At 50.1% G+C, this 21,998-nt stretch overlaps 1 protein-coding gene across 1 annotated transcript in view; it reads right to left on the bottom strand.

The window, feature by feature from the left end:
• The window catches only part of plxna1a (plexin A1a), a 463,752-nt gene that overhangs the window by 263,860 nt on the left and 177,894 nt on the right, over window positions 1-21,998 (bottom strand). The window contains 5 exon segments of the mRNA XM_056274696.1: window positions 1,027-1,141; window positions 14,007-14,106; window positions 14,731-14,884; window positions 15,110-15,233; window positions 15,547-15,647. Coding sequence (XP_056130671.1) covers window positions 1,027-1,141; window positions 14,007-14,106; window positions 14,731-14,884; window positions 15,110-15,233; window positions 15,547-15,647 — 594 coding nt within the window.

The raw sequence follows: 21,998 nt of genomic DNA, 5'->3' as shown, positions 1-21,998 counted from the left end.
GAGTTTATATTGGGTGAGAAAAGTGAAAGCCCTCCTGTTTGGTCCCGAAACAGTAATATATCTCACGGAACTCACACACGTGGCGAGGATCGGTCTCTCGTCCATTTTGCAGGGTGACACTGCACGTCGCGTAGAAGAAAAGTTTAAGACACCTCAACTCTGGCAGCGGGCGGGCGTATGCGTGAGATTAGCATGACCACAACAGTTTGACAGGATTGTGCCCACTTGTCGCTCCACCTGACAGGTTGACCACACCTCCCTATTTGCCTGCTCACCTCTCACTGAAAATGACATACTTAGTGGGCATTAATCGCTCTCCGTCTGAAAAGACCATTAAAGTGAGAAACAACAACAAGAAGCCGCAACAATTCGCTGCACGGGAAGTGTATTGCTGCCTCCTGCAGGTTAAAAACAACAATGCAAGGGAATCCGGGTGGCGTGGCGGTCTATTCGGTTGCCTCCCAACATGGGGATCGCCTGTTTGAATCCCCATGTTGCCTCCGGCTTGGTCGGGCGTCCCTACAGACACAACTGGCCATGTCTGCGGGTGGGAAGCCGGATGTGGGTATTTGTCCTGGTCACTGCACTTGCGCCTTCTCTGGTCGGTCTGGGGGGAACAGCGTGATCCTCCCACGCTCTACGTCCTCCTGGCGAAACTCCTCATTGTCAGGGGAAAAGAAGTGGCTGGCGACTCCACATGTATCAGAGGAGGCGTGTTGTAGTCTGCAGCCATCCTCCGATCGGCAGAGGGGGTGGAGGAGCGAATGGGATAGTTGGCCAAGTAAAATTGGGGAGAAAAATGGGGAAAAAAACAACAACAACAACAACACATTTGGTCTTTGCATAAACTGCAGGGAAGTGAGATCCGCACATGAGACGCATTCTAATGCCAGGTGTGAACTGACACCCTTAGAACCGTCCACTTGTGATCGCATCACCCCGAGACACATGTTAATGCATGGTGTAAACAGGGCCTGTGAGTGTGTGCGGCTGCGTGACTGTTTCTGAGAGTGCTTAAGGCTTCACCTCTGAGGTGTTGACACGTCCCTCCTGGAAGGAGCAGTCACTGGCATCCTGCGTACACATGTGGCGGTATTTACACCAGTGGCAGGGGAAGTTACCGTTTACACATGATAGGCACCTGCAGAGAGAGAGAGAGAGAGCCAGAGATAGAGCCAGAGAGAGAGAGAGCCAGAGAGAGAGCCAGAGCAAGAGAGAGAGAGAGAGAGAGAGAGAGAGAGAGAGAGAGAGAGTGAGAGTGAGTTAGTTAGTTAGTTGGTTCGACACTTAGTGGTAATGCCATTTTTTGAGGATCTGTAATACACAGCACAGACCCACCGCCCCATGCTGTGACTCAGTAGAAACTAATCAAGAACTTATTTTCAAGAAACACTGCTGAGAGTAGAACCATGTGTACAGTCCATCACTGTGACGGAGGATAAAATGTGACTCAAATTATCGTAGTGATTTTAAATGATCACGACATAGTTGTAAGACAGAAACGTGACTGACGCTCACTAGTTCGTCACTTAGTTCATCTATTCATTTGCTACGCGCCGCGTTTAGACACCCGGCCATGCCACCGTGGCCTAGATGTGGCAGAAAAGGAAAAATGGATTTGGTTTGCCGCACTGTGCGGGTTGTTCAGGCCCACCGGTTGGAAAATCCTACATAGTTCAGACAAAATGATGTGCAACGGCGCTACTGTTGCCATGTGAACTGCCGCCAGGCTGTGAGGATGCAGCAGGTGATGTGCAGGGTGATGAAAGAAGGGAAATGTGAGGAAGTGGTGGAGATCAAAAGGACCCCCCCTCCCCTCGCTATGGGGGGGAGGGGTGCGTATCAGGCATTTACAGGCCGGGCGAGGTTGATCGTTAACGCCCTCTCATTTACAGGAAACCTTTATTATCGAATCTAGAATATCACACCGGATTGACAAGTGTAACTGCGGCTTGTAAAGATGAAGACGTGTTTCCACCTGTCAGTGCGCAGCTGAGGCGGACGCCGAAAACACCGAAAACACCCCGGAGAGGAAGGAAGAATTCTTAGTCATCCACTCCTCCCCTTCTTATTCTGCACGCTCGGAGGCTTACAGTGAACTAAGCTGCTAGACCAAGATAAGCCTGTTTATGTAGAATGCCTCTTTTTCTACCTCTTCAGTTAAGGAAGCAAAACAAATACGCACAACACAAATACACACCATGTAAATATAGTTCCATCCAAAAACCAGGTTGACTGCCGATTAAATAACGACGGAAAAAGGGGGAGACTGCGTGAAATACAAAGGTTGGCGTAAATCTGCGGTCTGATGCCGTTAAAGCTACGGGAACTTTAACTGACAAAGTTTGGGCGCTCTTGTGGTGAAAAAGGCAACCAAAGCTTTCACTCTTCCATGATTACATACTGCTCTTGAAGAGATATGTGGATACCCACACCACAGGGACTACATCCCCAGCAAACAACTGGAACTGACTCGTGTCACGTCACCAGAAACACACTCCTGATCCATCTGCGGTACACGGACTATATGAAACCCTCAGGATGGCTTCCCTTCGCACCATGAGAGCGTCAAACTACCTCGTTTACACTGCAAATGAAAAATATACCATGGGGAGACTCAGCCGGTGAACACATCTCCAGGCTTACCTAGGAGGCTTTGAGGGAAACGAGCTCTGGCTCGGCAAATAATGTTCCCTCTCCTGACACTTCCGCTTATCCATTTGTTAACAATTCAATCTTCGTTTTCCCCCTTTTTCTCCCCAATTGTACTTGGCCAATTACCCCCACTCTTCCGAGCCGTCCCGGTCGCTGCTCCACCCCATCTGCCGATCCGGGGAGGGCTGGAGACCACCACATGCCTCCTCCCATACATGTGGAGCGCCAGCTGCATCTTTTTCACCTGGCAGTGAGGAGTTTCGCCAGGGGGACGTAGCACGTGGGAGGATCACGCTATTCCCCCCAGTTCCCCCTCCCCCGAACAGGTGGGGTGGGGGGAACAGACTGACCAGAGGAGGTGCTAGGTGCAGTGACCAGGACACATACCCACCTCGCAGAAACAGCCAATTGTATAGGGTACGCCTGACCAAGCCGGAGGTAACACGGGGATTCAAACCGGCGAATCCCCGTGTTGGAAGCTAATGGAATATACCGCCACGCCACCCAAACGGCCTAACAATTCAATCTGAAATAAATTCTCCCTTAACTTGGTCTCCTCTTGACCAGCTTCGGAGTTGAGAATAGTAACTTTAATTGACTGTGTGCTTTCAACCTATTCAGCCAGTCCTCCTTGACTCAAACTGATATGCAGGCGTATAATTCTGGACTCCATCCCACCTCTCCATGTGCAGTCAAATGTAATCCAGGCACCACACTCACAATGTATTCAATGTCTGCAGAAAGCACAATCAAAATTTTTTCCGGGCGTCCGGGTAGCGTGGCGGTCTATTCCATTGCCTACCAACATGGGGATCGCCTGTTTGAATCACCATGTTACCTCCGGCTTGGTCGGCGTCCCTACAGACACAGCTGGTTGTGTCTGCGGGTGGGAAGCCGGATGTGGGTATGTGTCCTGGTTGCTGCACTAGCGCCTCCTCTGGTCGGTCGGCGCCCCTGTTCGGGGGGGGGGCTGGGGGGAATAGCATGACCCTCCCATGCGCTACGTCCCCCTGGTGAAACTCCTCACTGTCAGGTGAAAAGAAGCGGCCTGCGACTCCACATGTATGGGAGGAGGCATGTGGTAGTCTACAGCCCTCCCCGGATCGTCAGAGGGAGTGGGAGCAGAGACCAGGACGGCTCGGAAGAGTGGGGTGATTGGCCAAGTACAATTGGGGAGAAAAAGGCGGGAAAAAAATCAAAATGTCCCATGCATTGATGTCCTGTTGTCCCTGTTTTGTGACAGTCTGTGTGCCATCATGTCACCATCTCACAGTCTCTGCAGCCGTTGGCAACTCTTCACAACACCTAACTGAATGATGCTGATGTAAGGTTTACCCCAACTCAGTCTTTTTTTTTTTGCATTAAAAAGTAAACGTAGATGTCCGTCTCGACTCGAGAGACGGATGTCAGTCTTGTTCTCCAACCTGCCTTGATGACCACATGGTACAGTCCCAAACGGAACGGTCAGCCCCCTGATTTCCTCTGCCCGAGGAGACACTGCATCACGAGCAGGGCTTCGCACAGGCGGCGACACACTAGCCAGACTATCCCGGCCGGCGGTGTGAGGTTTATAATCAATGGCAGTGGATTTCCGCGGGGAGCGGGCTACATTGGGGTTATGTTAACAGTCTGATGTCGTTGAGCAGGCGGCGAGCCGGTTTCTTTCTCATCATTAACCCCGGGGTCTATCGATTCCTCCGCTCGAGGAACACGCCGACAAATGTATGCACGCGGGGTCACGGCTGTGTGGACACGTACGCGGCCGGCTGTGCAGACACGCGGACACATGCACCAGCTTGCAGACGTGAATGCACCAACATGGCCCTGCACACACACACACACACCAATAAAATACAGACACACAATGTGCAATACATTCCAGCCCTCGGCCATTGTTCATACTGCAACACTGATCAGGGTGACGGACACCCCTCCTATAGTATGGACGTCAGTGCCCTGACAACCGGCTGAGGTAACTGGCTCCTTTGTTGCACTTCAGTCGATACAGTCCCCCTGCCATTTAACACGGTGCAACACCTGACCCGGTTCAAACAACGTTTCATCTGCCGCGAGCCTTAAAGGCAGGATCAATGGAAGAAAGCTGCCACCGCGCACGGAAACCCACGAGCGGCGCCCAAGAAACCCGCCGTCGATATGAATTTAAATGTCATCGCCAGACCCGAGCATGCAAAATGTCTCTGCACAAAACCCCCCACAGTTACTCTCCCGGTGTACTGGTTGTTCTCCCGTCGTTTGCAGCAAAGGTTCATGCAAACCTACAGAGCGAATAAACTGGTCACAGCCCATACATGGTGAATAGATGTTTTGGATTTATAATTTCTTAATCTGCTGCACATTTACTAAAGATAGAATCCAAGGGGGCGTCCGGGTAGTGTAGCGGTTTATTCCGTTGCCTACCAATATGGGGCTCTCCAGTTCGAATCCCCGCGTTATCTCTGGCTTGGTCGGGCGTCCCTACAGACACAATTGGCCGCGTCCGCGGGTGGGAAGCCGGGTGTGGGTATGTGTCCTGGTCGCTGCACTAGCACCTCCTCTGGTGGGTGGGGGCACCTGCTCGGGGGGGGGGGACTGGGAGGAATAGCGCGATCCTCCCACGTGCTACGTTCCCCTGGTGAAACTCCTCACTGTCAGGTAAAAAGAAGTGGCTGGTGACTCCACATGTATCGGAGGAGGCATGTGGTAGTCTGCAGCCCCCCCCCCCCAGATCGGCAGAGGGGGTGGAGCAGAGACTGGGACGGCTCAGAAGGGTGGGGTAATTGGCTGGGTACAATTTCGGATAAAAAAGGGGGGAAATTCCAAAAGAAAAAAATAATCCAAGAGGTCGCCCAGTTAGCATAGCGGTCTATTCCGTTGCCTACCAACATGGGGATCGGCGGTTCGAATCCCCGTGTTACCTCCAGCTTGGTCGAGCGTCCCTACAGACAAGGTGGGAAGCCGGGTGTGGGTATGTGTCCTGGTCGCTGCACTAGCGCCTCCTCTGGTCAGTCGGGGCGCTCGGAAGAGTGAGGTAATTGGCCAAGCACGATTGGGGGGGGGGGTCAAAAATAAATATGCCATTTTGATATCTACTAGGTGACACTTTGTATCCTCTGTGACCCGCGACACGGAGACGACTCTTAAATCTCAAAACTTATCGAGCAAAGCACTCAATTGAGAAGCTGAGTGTTGAATCTTGGGACACGGAGTTATTATAGAATATTATCACCCCTGTCGAGCCTGGGTCCACAAGCAATAAGTCTGCACCCACGGTTTAATAAAATCAGCCCGCCCTGATGGAAGGTGACTGGGCCGTAAGCCTTCCGACTGAGAATCCTAACAAGTGGCGCCGACATGGGCGGGCACGTATTTAGAGAGCGGAGGAAAAACTCTTAAAACGTCTTAAGCTTCGCCGCCATAACAAAGTTCAAGGCGTTCCTGCTGGGTGGCGTTATTGTGCCGTGGAGGGTCGCCTGCGCTCTAAACGGGGGGGGGGGGGGGGGACAGTCTGAAAATGAGAGCGCCTCCTGGGGCTGCGAGTGGAGGCCGGTCCCTCCCTCGAGTGGCTCTATTCACAGCTCCCGGTTCTGCGCAGAGTTTAGTCCTTTCATATTGTAATGGTCGTGGTGGCCCAAGGCTGGGAGCGCTAACCTTTTAGCTTTGTGGGACGCATTATTTCTGACACAATGGGCACAATCTCCCCCCTCCTCCCTCTCCCCCTCCCCCCCCCTCTCCCTCCAACACTGTTTTATATCTCTATCTCTACCTCCAATCCCTCCCACCTGTCCGTTTCCTCTCAGGCTCAGTTTTCATACTATTTTCCCTCTCTTTTTTGTTTTCTGTCGCCCCCCCGCTCTCCTGCCCTTCTTTACCCTCAGACTCGCTCCATCTCTCTCTGTCTGTTCCTCTCTTTAAAGATGCATTATTCCTCCTCCCACACGCTAAATTAAACTATTCAAAGCCTCTTTTTTAATGCAAATTTCTAATATTGTAACAGCATATGTAAATAGCTGGCGGGGTAATTTGCTCTGCTAAGTCTGCGCCGTCTGTCTCCGTGTGCCTTCTGCTAGCATGCATGCACATGTGTGTGTGTGTGTGTGTGTGTGTCTGTGTGTGTGTGTGTGTGTGTGCGTGTTTGTTTATATGAGGGTGTACATGAGAGTATCAATACTGCAGCGTCTTTGATTGTGTACTTCAGCTCACGAGTGCCCGAGTGCGGGTTGCACAAACCGGGTGCACATGTATCTGGGCTGCTGCCTGCACGCCGCTCGCGTCGCTGTGTAAACACCAGTGTGAGTCATCACGCCGGCCTCGTGCGCCGCGCCTGCCCAACCTCTGCACAGAGAGCTCTGCAGAATTCACCCGTCCTTCCGCAGGGCTTCCTATGGACGTGGGGTGCAGGGGGATCCACACTCAAAGTCAAAAGTTGATGTCGGGGGGAGAGGGGGGGGCGTATGGCGTGTAATGTGGGTTTGTATTACAGCCGCCGGTGGACCGCTGTGGCAGTAGCCGCGCTGTTGTCAGCTCGGTCCCTGCGGAGCCCTGAGGGGGGCAGACGGCGTGAACATCGGAGGCTTGAACAGCGACAGGCCCGTGTTTGTGCAGCGGAGAGAAGCGGGGCAAGCTAGGCGGCTTTAATCTGGGAGACGGGGCATGAACACACGGCACACATGGCACACACAGCACACACAAACAAATGCAGAGACAAAATGCTGAATTAAACGGGTCAGAACCGGCAACACATGCGGTTCTTTAGGCGTTACCCGATGATTGGGGTGATGTCTGAGGTAGCAGACCATAATAATAGTGTAGTGATCACCGCAATTGGAAAAAAAAAACACTTTGGGGCGTCCAGGTGGCGAGGCGGTCTATTCCGTTGCCTACCAACACGGTGATCGCTGGTTCAAATCCCCGTGTTACCTCCGGCTTGGTCGAGCGTCCCTACAGACACAGTCAGCCGTGTCTGCGGGTGAGAAGCTGGATGTGGGAATGTGTGTCCTGGTCACTGCACTAGCGCCTCCTCTGGTCAGTCGGGGCGCTTGTTCAGGGGGAAGGGGGGACTGGGGGGGGGATAGCGTGATCCTCCCACACGCTACGTCTCCCTGGTGAAACTCCTCACTGTCAGGTGAAAAGAAGCGACTGGTGACTCCACATGTATGGGAGGAGGCATGTGGTAGTCTGCAGCCCTCCCCGGATCAGCAGAGAGGGTGGAGCAGCGACCAAGACGGTTGGGGAGAAAAAGGGGAGAAAAAATAAAATAAAAAACACACTTCAAAACTTACAACTGAGAGGTGCTTTGTTCATGGCTGTTGTCAGCCACAGCGACACCGTACACACCGCCATTAAACCCGACTCACAGGTCGTCTCTCTCCGTAGACCCGAACCACTAACCCTTGACTCGGCAACAGTGTGCCCCACCCCCCCACCCCCAGAACTGCAAAACATCCCCCCCCCCCCCAACTATGTACAACTAACACTTACGCCCCCCTGGTGAACCTGAACACGTTACACAAGATAGAAACTCCATAAATAAGCACAACTGGTGGCGTGCTGTTATCACTCCCCTCTCTTTCATGGGGACTGAAATCAAAAGGAGGTGAAGGTCACCGGACATTTCATGAAACGGAACAGAGTGAACCAGCACCCGCACCAGCACGGAGACACCAGAGCGAGGAAGAGCATGGACAACGCTGTCTTGTGATTTTAAGTGATTTTAATCTCTCGCACGTGGGAGGATCACACTGTTCCCCCCAGTTCCCCCTCCCCCCCCCCCGAACAGGTGCCCTGATCGACCAGAGGAGGCGCTTGTGTAGCGACCAGGACACATACCCACATCCGGCTTCCCACCCGCAGACACGGTCAATTGTATCTGTAGGAACGCCCGACCAAGCCCGACGTAACATGGGGATTCGAACCGGCGACCCCCATGTTGGTAGGCAACAGGATAGACCGCCACGCCCCCCGGACGCCTAATCTCTAATATTTTTAGCATGCATGATTTATGTTGGACCCCTTTTTTTACACGATTGGGGCGTGTGAGAGTCCGGGTAGTGCCGCAATTTGTCACATGGTCGATTCCCAGGTTTTAATCAGAGCCCCTCCCACTCCCTCTCCACTGTTGCCCCCCACGCCCATTTCACTGGCTTTTGATTTCTTCAGTAAAAGGATGGGAAGAGCAGGGATTAGCCGGGGGAATAAAACATAAACCTTTAAGCCCTTAACAAGCACCGGCCCGAATACTGGCCCGGACCCAGTCAGACACTTTGGACACAGCCCGTTTAAGCACTTCTGAACCCAACAGAGTGATCTATATTTTGTCTGAAAGCTAGATACAACCGAGCCCAAACACGGAGTTCTGCGATTTATATGTACCTTTATGATTTTCTACCTCAGGTTTGGAAAGCGTGGTGTGTAGTGCACCCATCTACACACATACCCATACACATCAACGGGGTGGAAGTGGAGCGTGTCTCCAGCTTTAAATTCCTTGGAGTCCACATCAGCAAGGACCTCCTCCTGGACATCAAACACCCAGGCCCTTGTGAAAAAGGCCCAACAACGCCTGCATTTCCCAGAGAGGCTGAGGAGCACCCGTCTATCCCCCCAAATTCTGACCAACCTCTCCCACTGCAGCATAGAGAGTATCCTGACCAGCTCAGTGTGGTACGGCAACTGCACCTCAGTAGACCAGAAAGCTCTGCAGCGGATCGTCAAGGCGGCCCAGCACATCACCGGTACCCAGCTCCCAGCCATGAAAGACATTTATCACAAACGTTGCCTTCGAAGGGGTCTCAGCATCAGCAGAGATCCCACCCGCCCCAACCATGGACTGTTCTCCCCCCTGCGCTCTGGGAGGCGCTACAGGAGCCTCAGAGCCTGTAGTACCAGGCTCAAACACAGCTTCTTTCCCCAAGCTGGTTCCCACCTGAACCTGGCTACCCACTGAATGTCTGTAAATATGTTTATACTGGTGCTCTTTTTTTACTTTATCTTTAGCTTTTAGTCCTCATTTGTATGTTTGTTGCCCGCCCCCCCTTTTTTTCCCCTCCCCAGTTGTATGCGGCCAATTACCCCACTCTTCCGAGCCATCCCGGTCGCTTCTCCACCCCCTCTGCCGATCCGGGGAGGGCTGCAGACTACCACATGCCTCCTCCCATACATGTGGAGTCACCAGCTGTTTTTCACCTGACAATGAGGAGTTTCGCCGGGGGATGTAACGCGTGGGAGGATCACACCCCCCCCCCACGGTTCCCTTCCCCCCTGAACAGGCGACCTGACTGACTAGAGGAGGTGCTAGTGCAGTGACCTGGACCCATACCCACATCCGGATTCCCACCCGCAGGCATGGCCAATTGTGTCTGTAGGGACACCCGACCAAGCCGGAGGCAACCTGGGGATTCGAACCGGGATCCCCATGTTGGTAGGTAACGGAACACACCGCCACACCACCCAGACGCCCCTTATATTTGCCACGTTTGTCTATGTCTGTCCTGCACTGTTCGCGAAGCCGCAGCACTCATTTCGTTTTATACACGAACTCGCACACACTCACGCATGAATCAAAGCCACCGACCCAGGCCCCGCGGCGTTGAGAACTGGCCCAGGTGAGCGCGCTCTCCGAGCCCTCTCCATTATGCTCATCTCCACACAGGTTGCCTGGCCAGCGCTAATTAACGACCTATTACTATGCAGATGTATGCAGGACCAGGAGCAGAGCCCGAGCAATAAATGGGCTTGATGAATGAGAGTGAGGACAAGACAGAGGAAACGGGGATGGAGAGGGTTAAGAGGGATAGCAGGTGAGAGATGGAGCACGAGAGAAAGAGGCAGAGAGAGGGACAGACAAAGGAAAGGCGTGGGGGAGAGTGTGTTATTCACTCCCTAGTGTTCCCTTCCAACATGTGTTGGAAGGGAACACTAGGGAGTGAATAAGGAGGAGTAGAGGACGGAGGGCAGGGGAGTAGGAAAGGACGAGAGATTGGGAATCACAATCAACTTTATTGGCCAAGTTAATGGCTTCCGGTGTTGGAAGATGGCGTCGCAAACTTACGTTTGCGGCGGCCTCACCCAGTACCGTCCATGCAGTGTCTGTCCACGTCTGCATCTAAGTTTGTCTTCGTTTGATGGCTGGGAGAGCTGGCGCTGGATTGGCTGGGAGAGCTTGGTCTGCTGCATCCTGTGGACCCAGGGACCACAGCCCTACCTGGAGCTGTGCCCGAGGAGGAAACACTGAGGGCGGTCTGACAGGACACGATAGCGGGGCAGGCTAAGCTAACTGCTAGCCCATGCAGACCAGCAGTTCTGATAACACCGAGGGCGGTCTGGCAGTGGCCTCGCTAGCGTTGGCTGTGTTTTTGGTGTCATTGTGTGGAGTGTGGGGAGGTGTGTCAAAGGTGTCTGGTTGGGAGAGCTGGCGCTGGATCAGTTGGGGGAGGCTGGTCTGCTGCTGCCTGGAGCTGTGCCCGAGGAGGAAACACCGAGGGCAGTCTGACAGGATGCGGAAGTGGGGCGGGCTAAGCTAACTGCTAGTCCATGCGGACGGGCAGTTCCGACAGTCATCCTGGCGTTCGTTCTCTTGGACAGTGATTTATTTGTTTTCTTGATATGTTGGGTATATGTGTTTTTGTAGTTTTTTCTCATTTGGATGTGTTTTTGTCTTTGTGTTGCACTGCTGTGGGGAAACGATATTTTGTTTCATTTCATGTGTGCAGGTGCATGGAATGAAATGATGAATAAATGTTCCTGACTCCTGATGTTCACGAAGTGTGCGCATGACATGATTTGAGGAAGGGGTAGCCAGGAGGGGAATGAAGACACGCAGATAGGAAGAGAGACGGAGGAGAGGACGACGAGACAGAGAGGAAGTATGTAACCGCACACTGTGTCTGAGAGAATAGGTGCGTGTCTACAGACACCAAGAGACAGGGACGGAGGGCGTCTGGGTAGTGTAACGGTCTGTTCTATTGCCTACCGACAATGTGATCACTGGTTCGAATCCCCGTGTTACCTCCGACTTGGTCGGGCATCCATACAGACACAATTGGCCGTGTCTGCAAGTGTGAAGCTGGATGTGGGTGCATGCCCTGGTTGCTGTACTATCGCCTCCTCTGGTCGGTCAGGGTACCTGTTTGGGGGGGGGACTGGGGGGGAATGGCGTGATCCTCCCACGCGCTATGTCCCCCTGGTGAAACTCCTCACTGTCAGATGAAAAGAAGTGGCTGGTGACTCCACATGTATCGGAGGAGGCATGTGGTAGTCTACAGCCCTCCCTGGATGGGCAGAGGGCGCGGAGCAACAGCCGAGACAGCTCGGAAGAGTGGGGTAATTGGCCGGGTACAATTGGGGAGAAAAGGGGGGGGGGTGTCCAAAAAAAAAAAAAGGTGACAGGAACAGAGATATAGAGGTGAAGGCTGAGGGATTGAGCAGGGTGATTGATGGAGCTCGTAGAAGTCATAGAGGGAAAGAGAGTCCGTGATAGGAAAAGGAGAAAGAGGGAGAGGGGGGAGGAGGGTGAGAGAACATAACTCACAGCAGTAAAATCCAGCCGGTGGAGCCTCCGAGGAGCGGACGGTCATTAAGGAATGGCATTTTGTTTATTTTTGATTTAACCTGCTTTTAACAAGGCCGGCCCATCAGATATATTTTCTTAATTGATAATTGGTCTGATCTCACCGTGGGTATGAGAACAGGAAGTGATGAAACCCCTTCATCCACCCCCCCTTCACCTTACAGTCATTTTATTCTTATTCTTCATGTCGCTCTCCTCTTTTTTCTCTTTACCCCTTCACCCTCGTCTTCCGATCTCGCTCTTCCTCCTCTTGTTCTCTTCTATGTCTGCCCTTGCATCTCTTTGTCCCCCCCCCCCACCCCCTTCAGCTCCTCTTCACTCTCCTTTCATCCATAGAGGCACTGATACGACCAGATAACAGCGCCGGGTAATAAAAACACCCGCACGTGTGCACCCGCTATGAAAACTCACGTGATCAACAGTCCCCTCATGCGCCGCTCAATATTCATAAACAGTCCAATTTAAACCAGGGGTAATTTGTTTCCTGTGAGCCGGCCCGAAGAGTATTAGCCCCGCAAGCTCGACCGCCCTTACAACAAGGTTTAACAACTGATTCATCATCTGGCTCCCAAGTGTGTCGGTAGTTTGTGATTTGTTTAACTAATTGGTTTTTACAAATGGCATGTATACGTTAGACGGTGAAAACCGACAGGACAGATGTGCCCCTCCCCCAGTTGGTTTGGGGTTCATTTATTCCCCCCTCCCATTTTAGCTAGCACAGCTTTTGTCGAGGCACCGACACCCAGCGCTCCTTGTGTTTGATGCCTCCCACTAGCCGAAGACTCGGACCCGATTCTTTCTGCACCGGTTTGGGAAAAATAAACCCGTTTTTTCCCCCCTTTTTCTCCCCGATTGTACTTGGCCAGTTACCCCACTCTTCCATCCCGGTCGCTGCTCCACCCTCTCTGCCGATCCGGGGAGGGCTGCCGACTACCATATGCCTCCTCCAATACATGTGGAGTCGCCAGCCGCTTCTTTTCACCTGACAGTGAGGAGTTTCACCTGGGGGGACGTAGCACGTGGGAGGATCACGCTATTCCTCCCAGTTCCCCCTCCCCCCGCCCCGAACCGAACAGGCGGCCTAACCGACCAGAGGAGGCGCTAGTGCAGTGACCAGGATGCATACCCACATCCGGCTTCCCACCCGCAGACACAGCCAACTGGGTTTGCAGGGACGCCCGACCGAGCCAGAGGTAACACAGGGATTCGAACTGGCGATCCCCGTGTTGGTAGGCAAGGGAATAGACCACCACACTACCCAGACGCCCATTAAACCCATTTCTGACTGAAATGTATGTGATATATTGGCAACAAAAGAAAAGTTTGGTTAGAGGCAACCGAATACACGAGAGTTCATTCTCAAAAGATAATAGATCCATTTAAAAAAAAAATTCAACATTGTCTGAAGTTCATCAATACATCAGTTAACAAATACTAAAACAAATATAACATTTATATATGAAAATAAAGCCCTGTGATGGACTGGCGGCCTGTCCAGGGTGTCGCCCCGCCTGCCACCCTATGACTGCTGGGATAGGCTCCAGCATCCCACAACCCCGGTTGGGATGAGCGGCTTGGATGATGATGGATGGACAGATGGATGGATATGAAAATAAAACCCAAACTAGGATAATTTATGGTTGTGAAAAGCATGATCATTTATATGTCTTCACTTCCAAGACATTTGTCACTGACCATCAATTTTTCGTTTCGTGAAATGTTTTTTAAGAGTAGGTGCATTTTGTTGTGGGGCAAAACTTCTCGCTTTCAACTCAAGGGAACTTACGATTGATGGACACTGCAGTTGTAAAAGACAAAGTCGACACTGGCAAACTTCTTTCCCGTCTCCTTAGACTTCAGATACAGCTTTATAACCCGCTGGTCACCTACAAGGAGACAAAACAAATCCACAGCATGTAATTGTAAACCACTGTCCAGTGGGTTTTCTTCTTCTTGACTCCAACATGTTTTCCATTTCTAATTCACAACAGACTCAGAAGGCATCACATTTTATAGTTACTAATTACTGGGAAATTACCATTATTAATAATAGAATAGAATAGAAGATTTAATTTGTCATTTGTACATCCATACAATGAATGTGTTCTCTGCATGTAAACCATCTTATTGCATAGCAGCAGTGGGCAGCTGCAGCACCTGGGGACCAACTCCAGTTCTTCTTGCCATTGCCTTGCTCAGGGGCACAGGCAGGAGTATTAACCCTAACGTGCTTGTCTTTTCTGATGGTGGGAGGAAACCGGAGCACCCGGAGAAAACCCACCGCAGACACGGGGAGAACATGCAAACTCCACACAGAAAGGACCTGAGATGGTCGGAGGTTCGAACCCAGGACTGTTTTGCTGTGAGGCAACAGTGCTAACCACTGGGCCACCGTGCTACAGACAAATAGTGAAAAAGCTCAGAAAAGATGAAAACCATGGCGACTGCTTTTGGCGGGCGCACATTTCGGCTGGACTACGAAAACACAGAGAGCAAAAATCACCGGTTACCCTGGTCGCGGGTGATGGGGGCAACTTCTCTGGTGGAGGGGGACAGGCAGAAGACACGGCCACTGTATATGCGTCCCTCTGTCTCCACGTAGTCCTCGAAAGAACAGTTCACTCCGGTCGAGAGACTGGGGACATTCTGTGCCTGGAGTACCAGCTGGAGAGCGGGAGACAGAAAGAAGTGGGAGAAGGAAGGAAAAGAGGACGATGGAGGACTAAGAGCTAAAATGACTTTGTAATGATCTTTCTCTCTTTATTTGTACATAACACACGTACATGAACACACACATACACGTACACAACATACCCCAGCGCGCAATCATGAATATGCTGATGTGCATGTCTGTGCATCACATACATATATACGCAGACTGTAGGCTACCTGCACTTGAGACATGGTGACAGAGATGGTGTTGGGTTGGACGGTGAGTCGAACACACTGCTCTATTCTGGTGGTGAAACGCTGGGGCTCCTCCGCCCTCTCGCAGCGATCCTTCCTCGAACAACTGCACGGAGAGAGGAAGGAGAAACACAGACAGATGTAGAGCAAGGAAACGAGAAAGAATGAGAGACAGTGAGGGAACGAAGAGACAGAAGTTGTATAAATTAATGTATACGGGTGTGGTTCTTGGGGTTGGGGTTGAGACCTGATATAACAAACGCTGAAACATAGTCTATAGTAGGTGTGTGAGTGGATTGTGTATTTAGTTGGTTTTCCACTTTCCTATAGAGTCTTACTCCAGCAGCTGACCTTAACGCCGTTGTCTTGAGTTATACTGAGTATTAGTGAAACCAAACTGCTGTGTGCAGAATACTCACACGTTGTGAAGGACGCACCAACCACAGTGAGGGTCTCCAGAGCCCAGACAGGCTCCACATGATGTGTACTGTTCACAACTTTCCACTGGCACACGGGTGACCTGGAGATAAAACACACACGATGACAGTAAAAATCATACACACAAAGTGCACCCTTACAACAAACATCCCTATCTAACTATATTGTTGTTACATTTGATATTGTTGTTACACTATTGTTGTTACATTAGATAACAATGTATTGTTGTTACATTGGAAATTTGAGTTCCACACACACAGCAAATACTACACACAGACCCGAGGGGCTCAACGTAGTAAATTCTGAGGAAAGTTACTTGAAGAGAAAACTAGTTCTCAAAGGACTCAAAAGATAAAGTGTATGGGTACTACTGTGGTAGCAAACATGTAAAGAACGGCCAAGGCAGTCATTTTGACAGTTTTGGATTTTCAAAATTTAATAACTTTGTAAAAAAAAAAGATACAGACCTGCTGCTCCCTGAATGCTCCTAAAATTGCATATATTTGCATTAAAATGATTTTTAGATCAATTGCACAAAAAAGTTATGATAAGATCTACCTAAAAAGACCATAAGCAGTCAAAATGACCTCTCCTAATTTGCTCGTGATCGTGTGCGTCATGTCAGTATTTATGACGTGTATTGTTCGCATCGCTTCCTTTGCAACATTCCTTGCTCTGTCCTAGAAACACACTAGCGTCCTCTAGTGCAGAGAATTTGTCTAAACTTGATTTTTTATTATTGCCAACATGTCTGGTTACAGACACACCATGTCTACCACCGAGGCGTTGCAGTATTTACAGGCGTTGGACAGCAGCCATTGTAAATGGTTTGAAAACAGTATTAAAGTGGTTAAAATGTTAATTTTGATGTCAGTCGTTTCCTAACAGACATACTAACATATGTAATGCATTAATATCTCAACTGGGTATTTATCTTGACAGAATATAGAGTTTAAAAACCGCGGCGGTCATTTTAGGTAGGAGTGAAGTCCCGTAAAGAATGTATAAAGAAGAAAGTATACAAAGTAAAACACATTGTTGAATCATCCAATTGTACATGTAAGCATGAAGAAGATGAGAGTACTGGCCTTCCTCTGCCACATATAGTCTCATCATGACACTTGAAAGTGCTATACAAAGCAGTTAACATCAACGAGATCAACGTTGCGGATTACTCCCTCTCCACTAAACCTCTTCCAGCCCCCATCTGTGTGTCTACGCAGGTAGTACAGAGAGCCTCGAACCAGGATTTCCAATTTTCCCTGCCTCCTTGATAATTCCGTAGCCGAGGAACTACCTGAAAACCAGGCAAGACAGGAAAGACTTGTTGTTTGGGAAGAGCCTTTGCAAAGATGGCTGTCACAGCGCTTGTCATAACACGGCCATGCTGGTTTCTGGTCTTGCCTGAATCTGTCCCCTCCAGTCTGCAGGAGATTACCGAGCATCCGCAGCATTCCTTCTCTTCCACCTTTTCTTTTTTCAGAATACCTTTAAGCCAGGGAATTATCTGTGGAGGGGGTATTTCGAAACACGTTTATCTTACCAAAACACAGCCAGGTTTACTTTGCTCTCCCGTAATTCTCTGCCATCTCGAGAGCAGCACCATCTGTGTGTTTTATCTCCGCTCCTCCACCTCCCGGCCGCCGTGGTGTGTCTGCCGGCTGCAGGTGACAGACGGACAGACAGACGCTCTAGCAGACAGGAAGGCTGCCTCAGGCTATGTGTGTCTGTGTGTGTTAAGCCTTGCACGAGTGGGTGTGTGCAGCTGTATTATTTAGGTGGGTGGGTGGGTGTGTGTGTGTGTGTGTGTGTGTGTGTGTGTGTGTGTGTGTGTGTGACAAGGTTTTGGAGTAGGTGTTCGATGCCTGGCTGTAGCACTGACCAATCCTGTTCTGAGATGACAAATGCACACTCAAACAGAGGCACTGAATCGGACATGGACACGGACGGACACACACACGCACGCACGCACGCACACACACACACACACACACACACAAACACACACACACACACCTCCAGCTGCTTCAAACGGGTGAGGTATTACATCGATAACATTGCAGAGAGCAGGGCGTATAAGGTAAGGTACGAGGTGGTGAGGCAGAATTCCAATGCAGAGCCCTGCAGACACCAGCAGCAAGGAACTCAAATTCTCATACGGAGGAAACTCAACCTCTGATACGGAGGAAACTCAACTTCTCATACAGAGGGAACTCAACCTCTCATAAGGAGGAAACAACTTCTCATACGGAGGGAACTCAACTTCTCATACGGAGGGAACTCAACCTCTCATACGGAAGACACTCAACCTCTCATACGGAGGGAACTCAACTTCTCATACGGAGGAAACTCAACCTCTCATATGGAGGAAACGCAACTTCTCATACGGAGGGAACTCAACCTCTCATACGGAGGAAACTCAACCTCTCATATGGAGGAAACTCAACCTCTCATACGGAGGAAACTCAACCTCTCATACGGAGGAAACTCAACTTCTCATACAGAGCAAACTCAACTTCTCATACGGAGGAAACTCAACCTCTCATACGGAGGAAACTCAACTTCTCATACGGAGGAAACTCAACTTCTCATACGGAGGAAACTCAACCTCTCATATGGAGGAAACTCAACTTCTCATATGGAGGGAACTCAACTTCTCATACGGAGGAAACTCAACTTCTCATACGGAGGGAACTCCACTTCTCATACGGAGGAAACTCAACCTCTCACACGGAGGAAACTCAACATCTCATATGGAGGAAATTCAACTTCTCATACGGAGGGAACTCAACTTCTCATACAGAGGAAACTAAACTTCTCATACGGAGGAAACTCAACCTCTCATACAAAGGAAACTCAACCTCTCATATGGAGGAAACTCAACCTCTCATACGGAGGAAACTCAACCTCTCATACGGAGGAAACTCAACTTCTCATACGGAGCAAACTCAACTTCTCATATGGAGGTAACTCAACTTTTCATACGGAGGAAACAACTTTTCATATGGAGGAAACAACTTCCCATACGGAAGACACTCAACTTCTCATACGGAGGAAACTCAACTTTTCATACAGAGGAAACTCAACTTCTCATACGGAGGAAACAACTTCTCATACGGAGGAAACAACTTCCCATACGGAAGACACTCAACTTCTCATACGGAGGAAACTAAACTTCTCATATGGAGGAAACAACTTCTCATACGGAGGAAACTCAATCTCTCATATGGAGGAAACTCAACTTCTCATACGGAGGAAACTCAACTTCTCATATGGAGGAAACTCAACTTGTCATACGGAGGAAACTCAACTTCTCATGTGGAGGAAACCCAACTTCTCATACGGAGAAAACTCAACTTCTCATATGGAGGAAACTCAACTTTCATATGGCAATTATTTTTGGAACCTTCTTCCAGCCATGGAAAGCTGAGAGTAAAAACTACCTTATCTAAATGAAGCAGAACTCTATGGAAGGAAAGACAGGCCAATGGAAAAAGTGTCGACAGACACAAAAACAGGTTGATAGATAGAATTAATGTCTGCTAACAAGACAGTATTCCTTATTCTCCCCAATTTACCCGGCCAATTACCCCACTCTTCCAAGCCGGCCTGTTCACTGACCCAACCACTCTGCCGATCCGGGGAGGGCTGCAGACTACCACATGCCTCCTCCGATACATGTGGAGTCGCCAGCCGCTTCTTCTCACCTAACAGGGAGGAGTTTCACCAGGGGAACATAGCACGTGGGAGGATCACACTATTCCCCCCCAGTTCCCCCCTCCCCCTCCCGGAACAGGCGCCCCCACTCGACCAGAGGAGGTGCTAGTGCAGCGACCAGGACACACACCCACATCCGGCTTCCCCACCCGCAGACATGGACAATTATGTCTGTAGGGACGCCCGACCAAGCCGAAGGGTAACGCGGTGATTCGAACCGGCGATCCCTGTGTTGGTAGGCAACAGAATAGACCGCTACGCTACCCGGACATCTTTGCCATTTTCTAGCCTGCTGTCCAATGAACTGTGGTGGACTGGCGGCCTGTCCAGGGTGTCTCCCTGCCTGCTGCCCAGTGGCTGCAGGGATGGTCTCCAGCATCCCGCCACCGTACTCAGGATAAGCGGCTTGGATAATGGATGGATGGAACGATGGATTTTCTAGCCTTTATTTGATAGGGAAATGGCGACAGGAAGGTACACCGGCTCAAGAGAGCAAGGGGAAAGGTCGCGAGATGAATTTGAAATTTGCGCAATGCAATAAGGCCTGAATCCACATGGGGTGTGCTTGTCCAAGAAGTCCCTTTCTACTGTTCAAGTCAAACACGTGTTTAATATCACTCAGTGATACGCTTCAGTCAAAGCAAGATAAGGCTTTATTGTACCGGTGCAGTATAACTGCCTATTATAATGACATCACTTAGTTACATCCATCTACAGTAGTAAGATATATTCAGGTTTTTGTTTCTAAATGAAAAGGTACGCACAAGTAATCCTTCTGTTCAATCACAGCAACGGAAAAAAAAACCCTCGACATATGGTTTGATATGGAGGGAGGACAATAAGCGGCGATGGATTCATAACATGGTAGCAGTAAGCCATGTCCGGTCACTAGTATTATAATGACTCCATTACCACTGACAGGCCTCTTAAAGAACACCAAATAGGAGCAAATAGCGGTCATTATTTGCACTTGGACAAATATTGGGCTAGTATTACAGCCTATCCGATGGAAGAGAAAAAATAAAAATGTCACACTCAAACACAACAGCCAGGGGACGTTTTTTTCATCTGGGTTTTATCATGTGTAGGGCAGATGATCTATTCCAATGGAACAGTTCAATTATCGAGTTTTAGAAAGCACATAATGGGGGGGGGGGGGACGCTCAACCCAGCACACTTTGTCTTACTGTGGGCGCCACGTTGTGTGTGCGTGCACATGTGTGTGCATGTGTGGTGAGAGCCACCTATTGATATTAAATATGGCACCAGCCCCCTTTTGCTGCTGCAACGGCGAGCACATTTCTCTATGGACGGCCGGGGGGAGGTTGGAGGGCGAGAGAATGCGAGAATGAAGAGATAAAGGCGGAGGAGGAGACAACAGAGGGGAAAAAAAGGAGAGAGCTGCACACAAACATGTCTGCGTTAACAATTCATTTAGCCTTGTGTGAAGTCTTAAAACTGCATTTCTCTGAAAATAAAAGGGAGCGAGAAGAGAGTAAATCTGTCTGCTGGGATTACATCATCGGAGTCATCGCCGCTGTGGTTTCCCATGTTTTAGTAGTTTTATAAAGGGAAGAGAGGGAGTGGGGAGGAAGAGGTGGGGGGGTTATTACAAATAGATAAGAGCCACAAACAAGCCTCTCTCATTAAGGTCACAAAGGGAGGTCTCTTAATTTGCACTGTGCAGTGTGTGTGTGTGTGGGGGGGGGGGTTGAGGGGAGGATGGGGGTGGAATACAGGAATGTTGGAAAGGATGGATGAGAGGGAAACACAAATGTAAGTGTGACTGATATTTCATTTGGCGCACGGGGTCCGCGCGGTCCCGGCTAGCCAAGGCCGGGCCGGGCCTCGGTGTAATTGTCCCATCTGTATAATACAGAGCAGAATATAAGGTGCTATCACCACGCTACGGCAAGATGGATGGCTCCTTCAACTGGCCAGCAGGGATTTAAAACTGCCACACAAACACACACATCAACAGCCACATACTGCACAGTACACACACACACACATACACACACACACACAATCTCATATGCACATGAAGATGCAGGACGTGCAGAATGTATACCATGCCCACTTCTACTCACACGTTTTGATAAACAACTCCATTATTACATAGACACATGCACACACAAATAAGTATAACACATACGTAAACACACATACACGTGCATACACACAAACACACATGCACACACACATTCAGACGCATGCACATGCACACACACACACACACACACACACACACACACAGATATGCAGGTGCATGCACACATACAAACACACACATGCATGGGCATGCACATGCACACACAATAACACAAATGGGTCATCATTCTGGCCAACATAAAATGACAGAGGCGCAGCTTCATTTCTTCTAGGGGCTTCACCTTTTCCCCAATTCTCTTCTTTTTTTTCCCCAAATTCTCTTTTTGTGGTCTTTCTCTCACACTTTTCCCTATTCCCTCCATCTCCATCACCGTGTCTGTCTCTGTCTGTGCGTGTGTGTTTCTGTCTCTCCCTGTCACCTTATCTCTATCTCTCTCTCTCTACTGCTCATCTGTCTTTGAGTTTGGCTGGACAAACAAACAGCAGTCAGCCTGTACTTACATCGCTAGTCAACACATACATCACTAGTCAACACAGACATCACTAGTCAACACAGACATCACTAGTCAACACAGACATCCAACACAGACATCGCTAGTCAACA

Source organism: Lampris incognitus, chromosome 2 (assembly GCF_029633865.1).
Source record: "Lampris incognitus isolate fLamInc1 chromosome 2, fLamInc1.hap2, whole genome shotgun sequence".
NCBI classification, from domain to species: Eukaryota; Metazoa; Chordata; class Actinopteri; order Lampriformes; family Lampridae; genus Lampris; species Lampris incognitus.
This window is presented reverse-complemented; position numbering and strand designations above follow the sequence as displayed.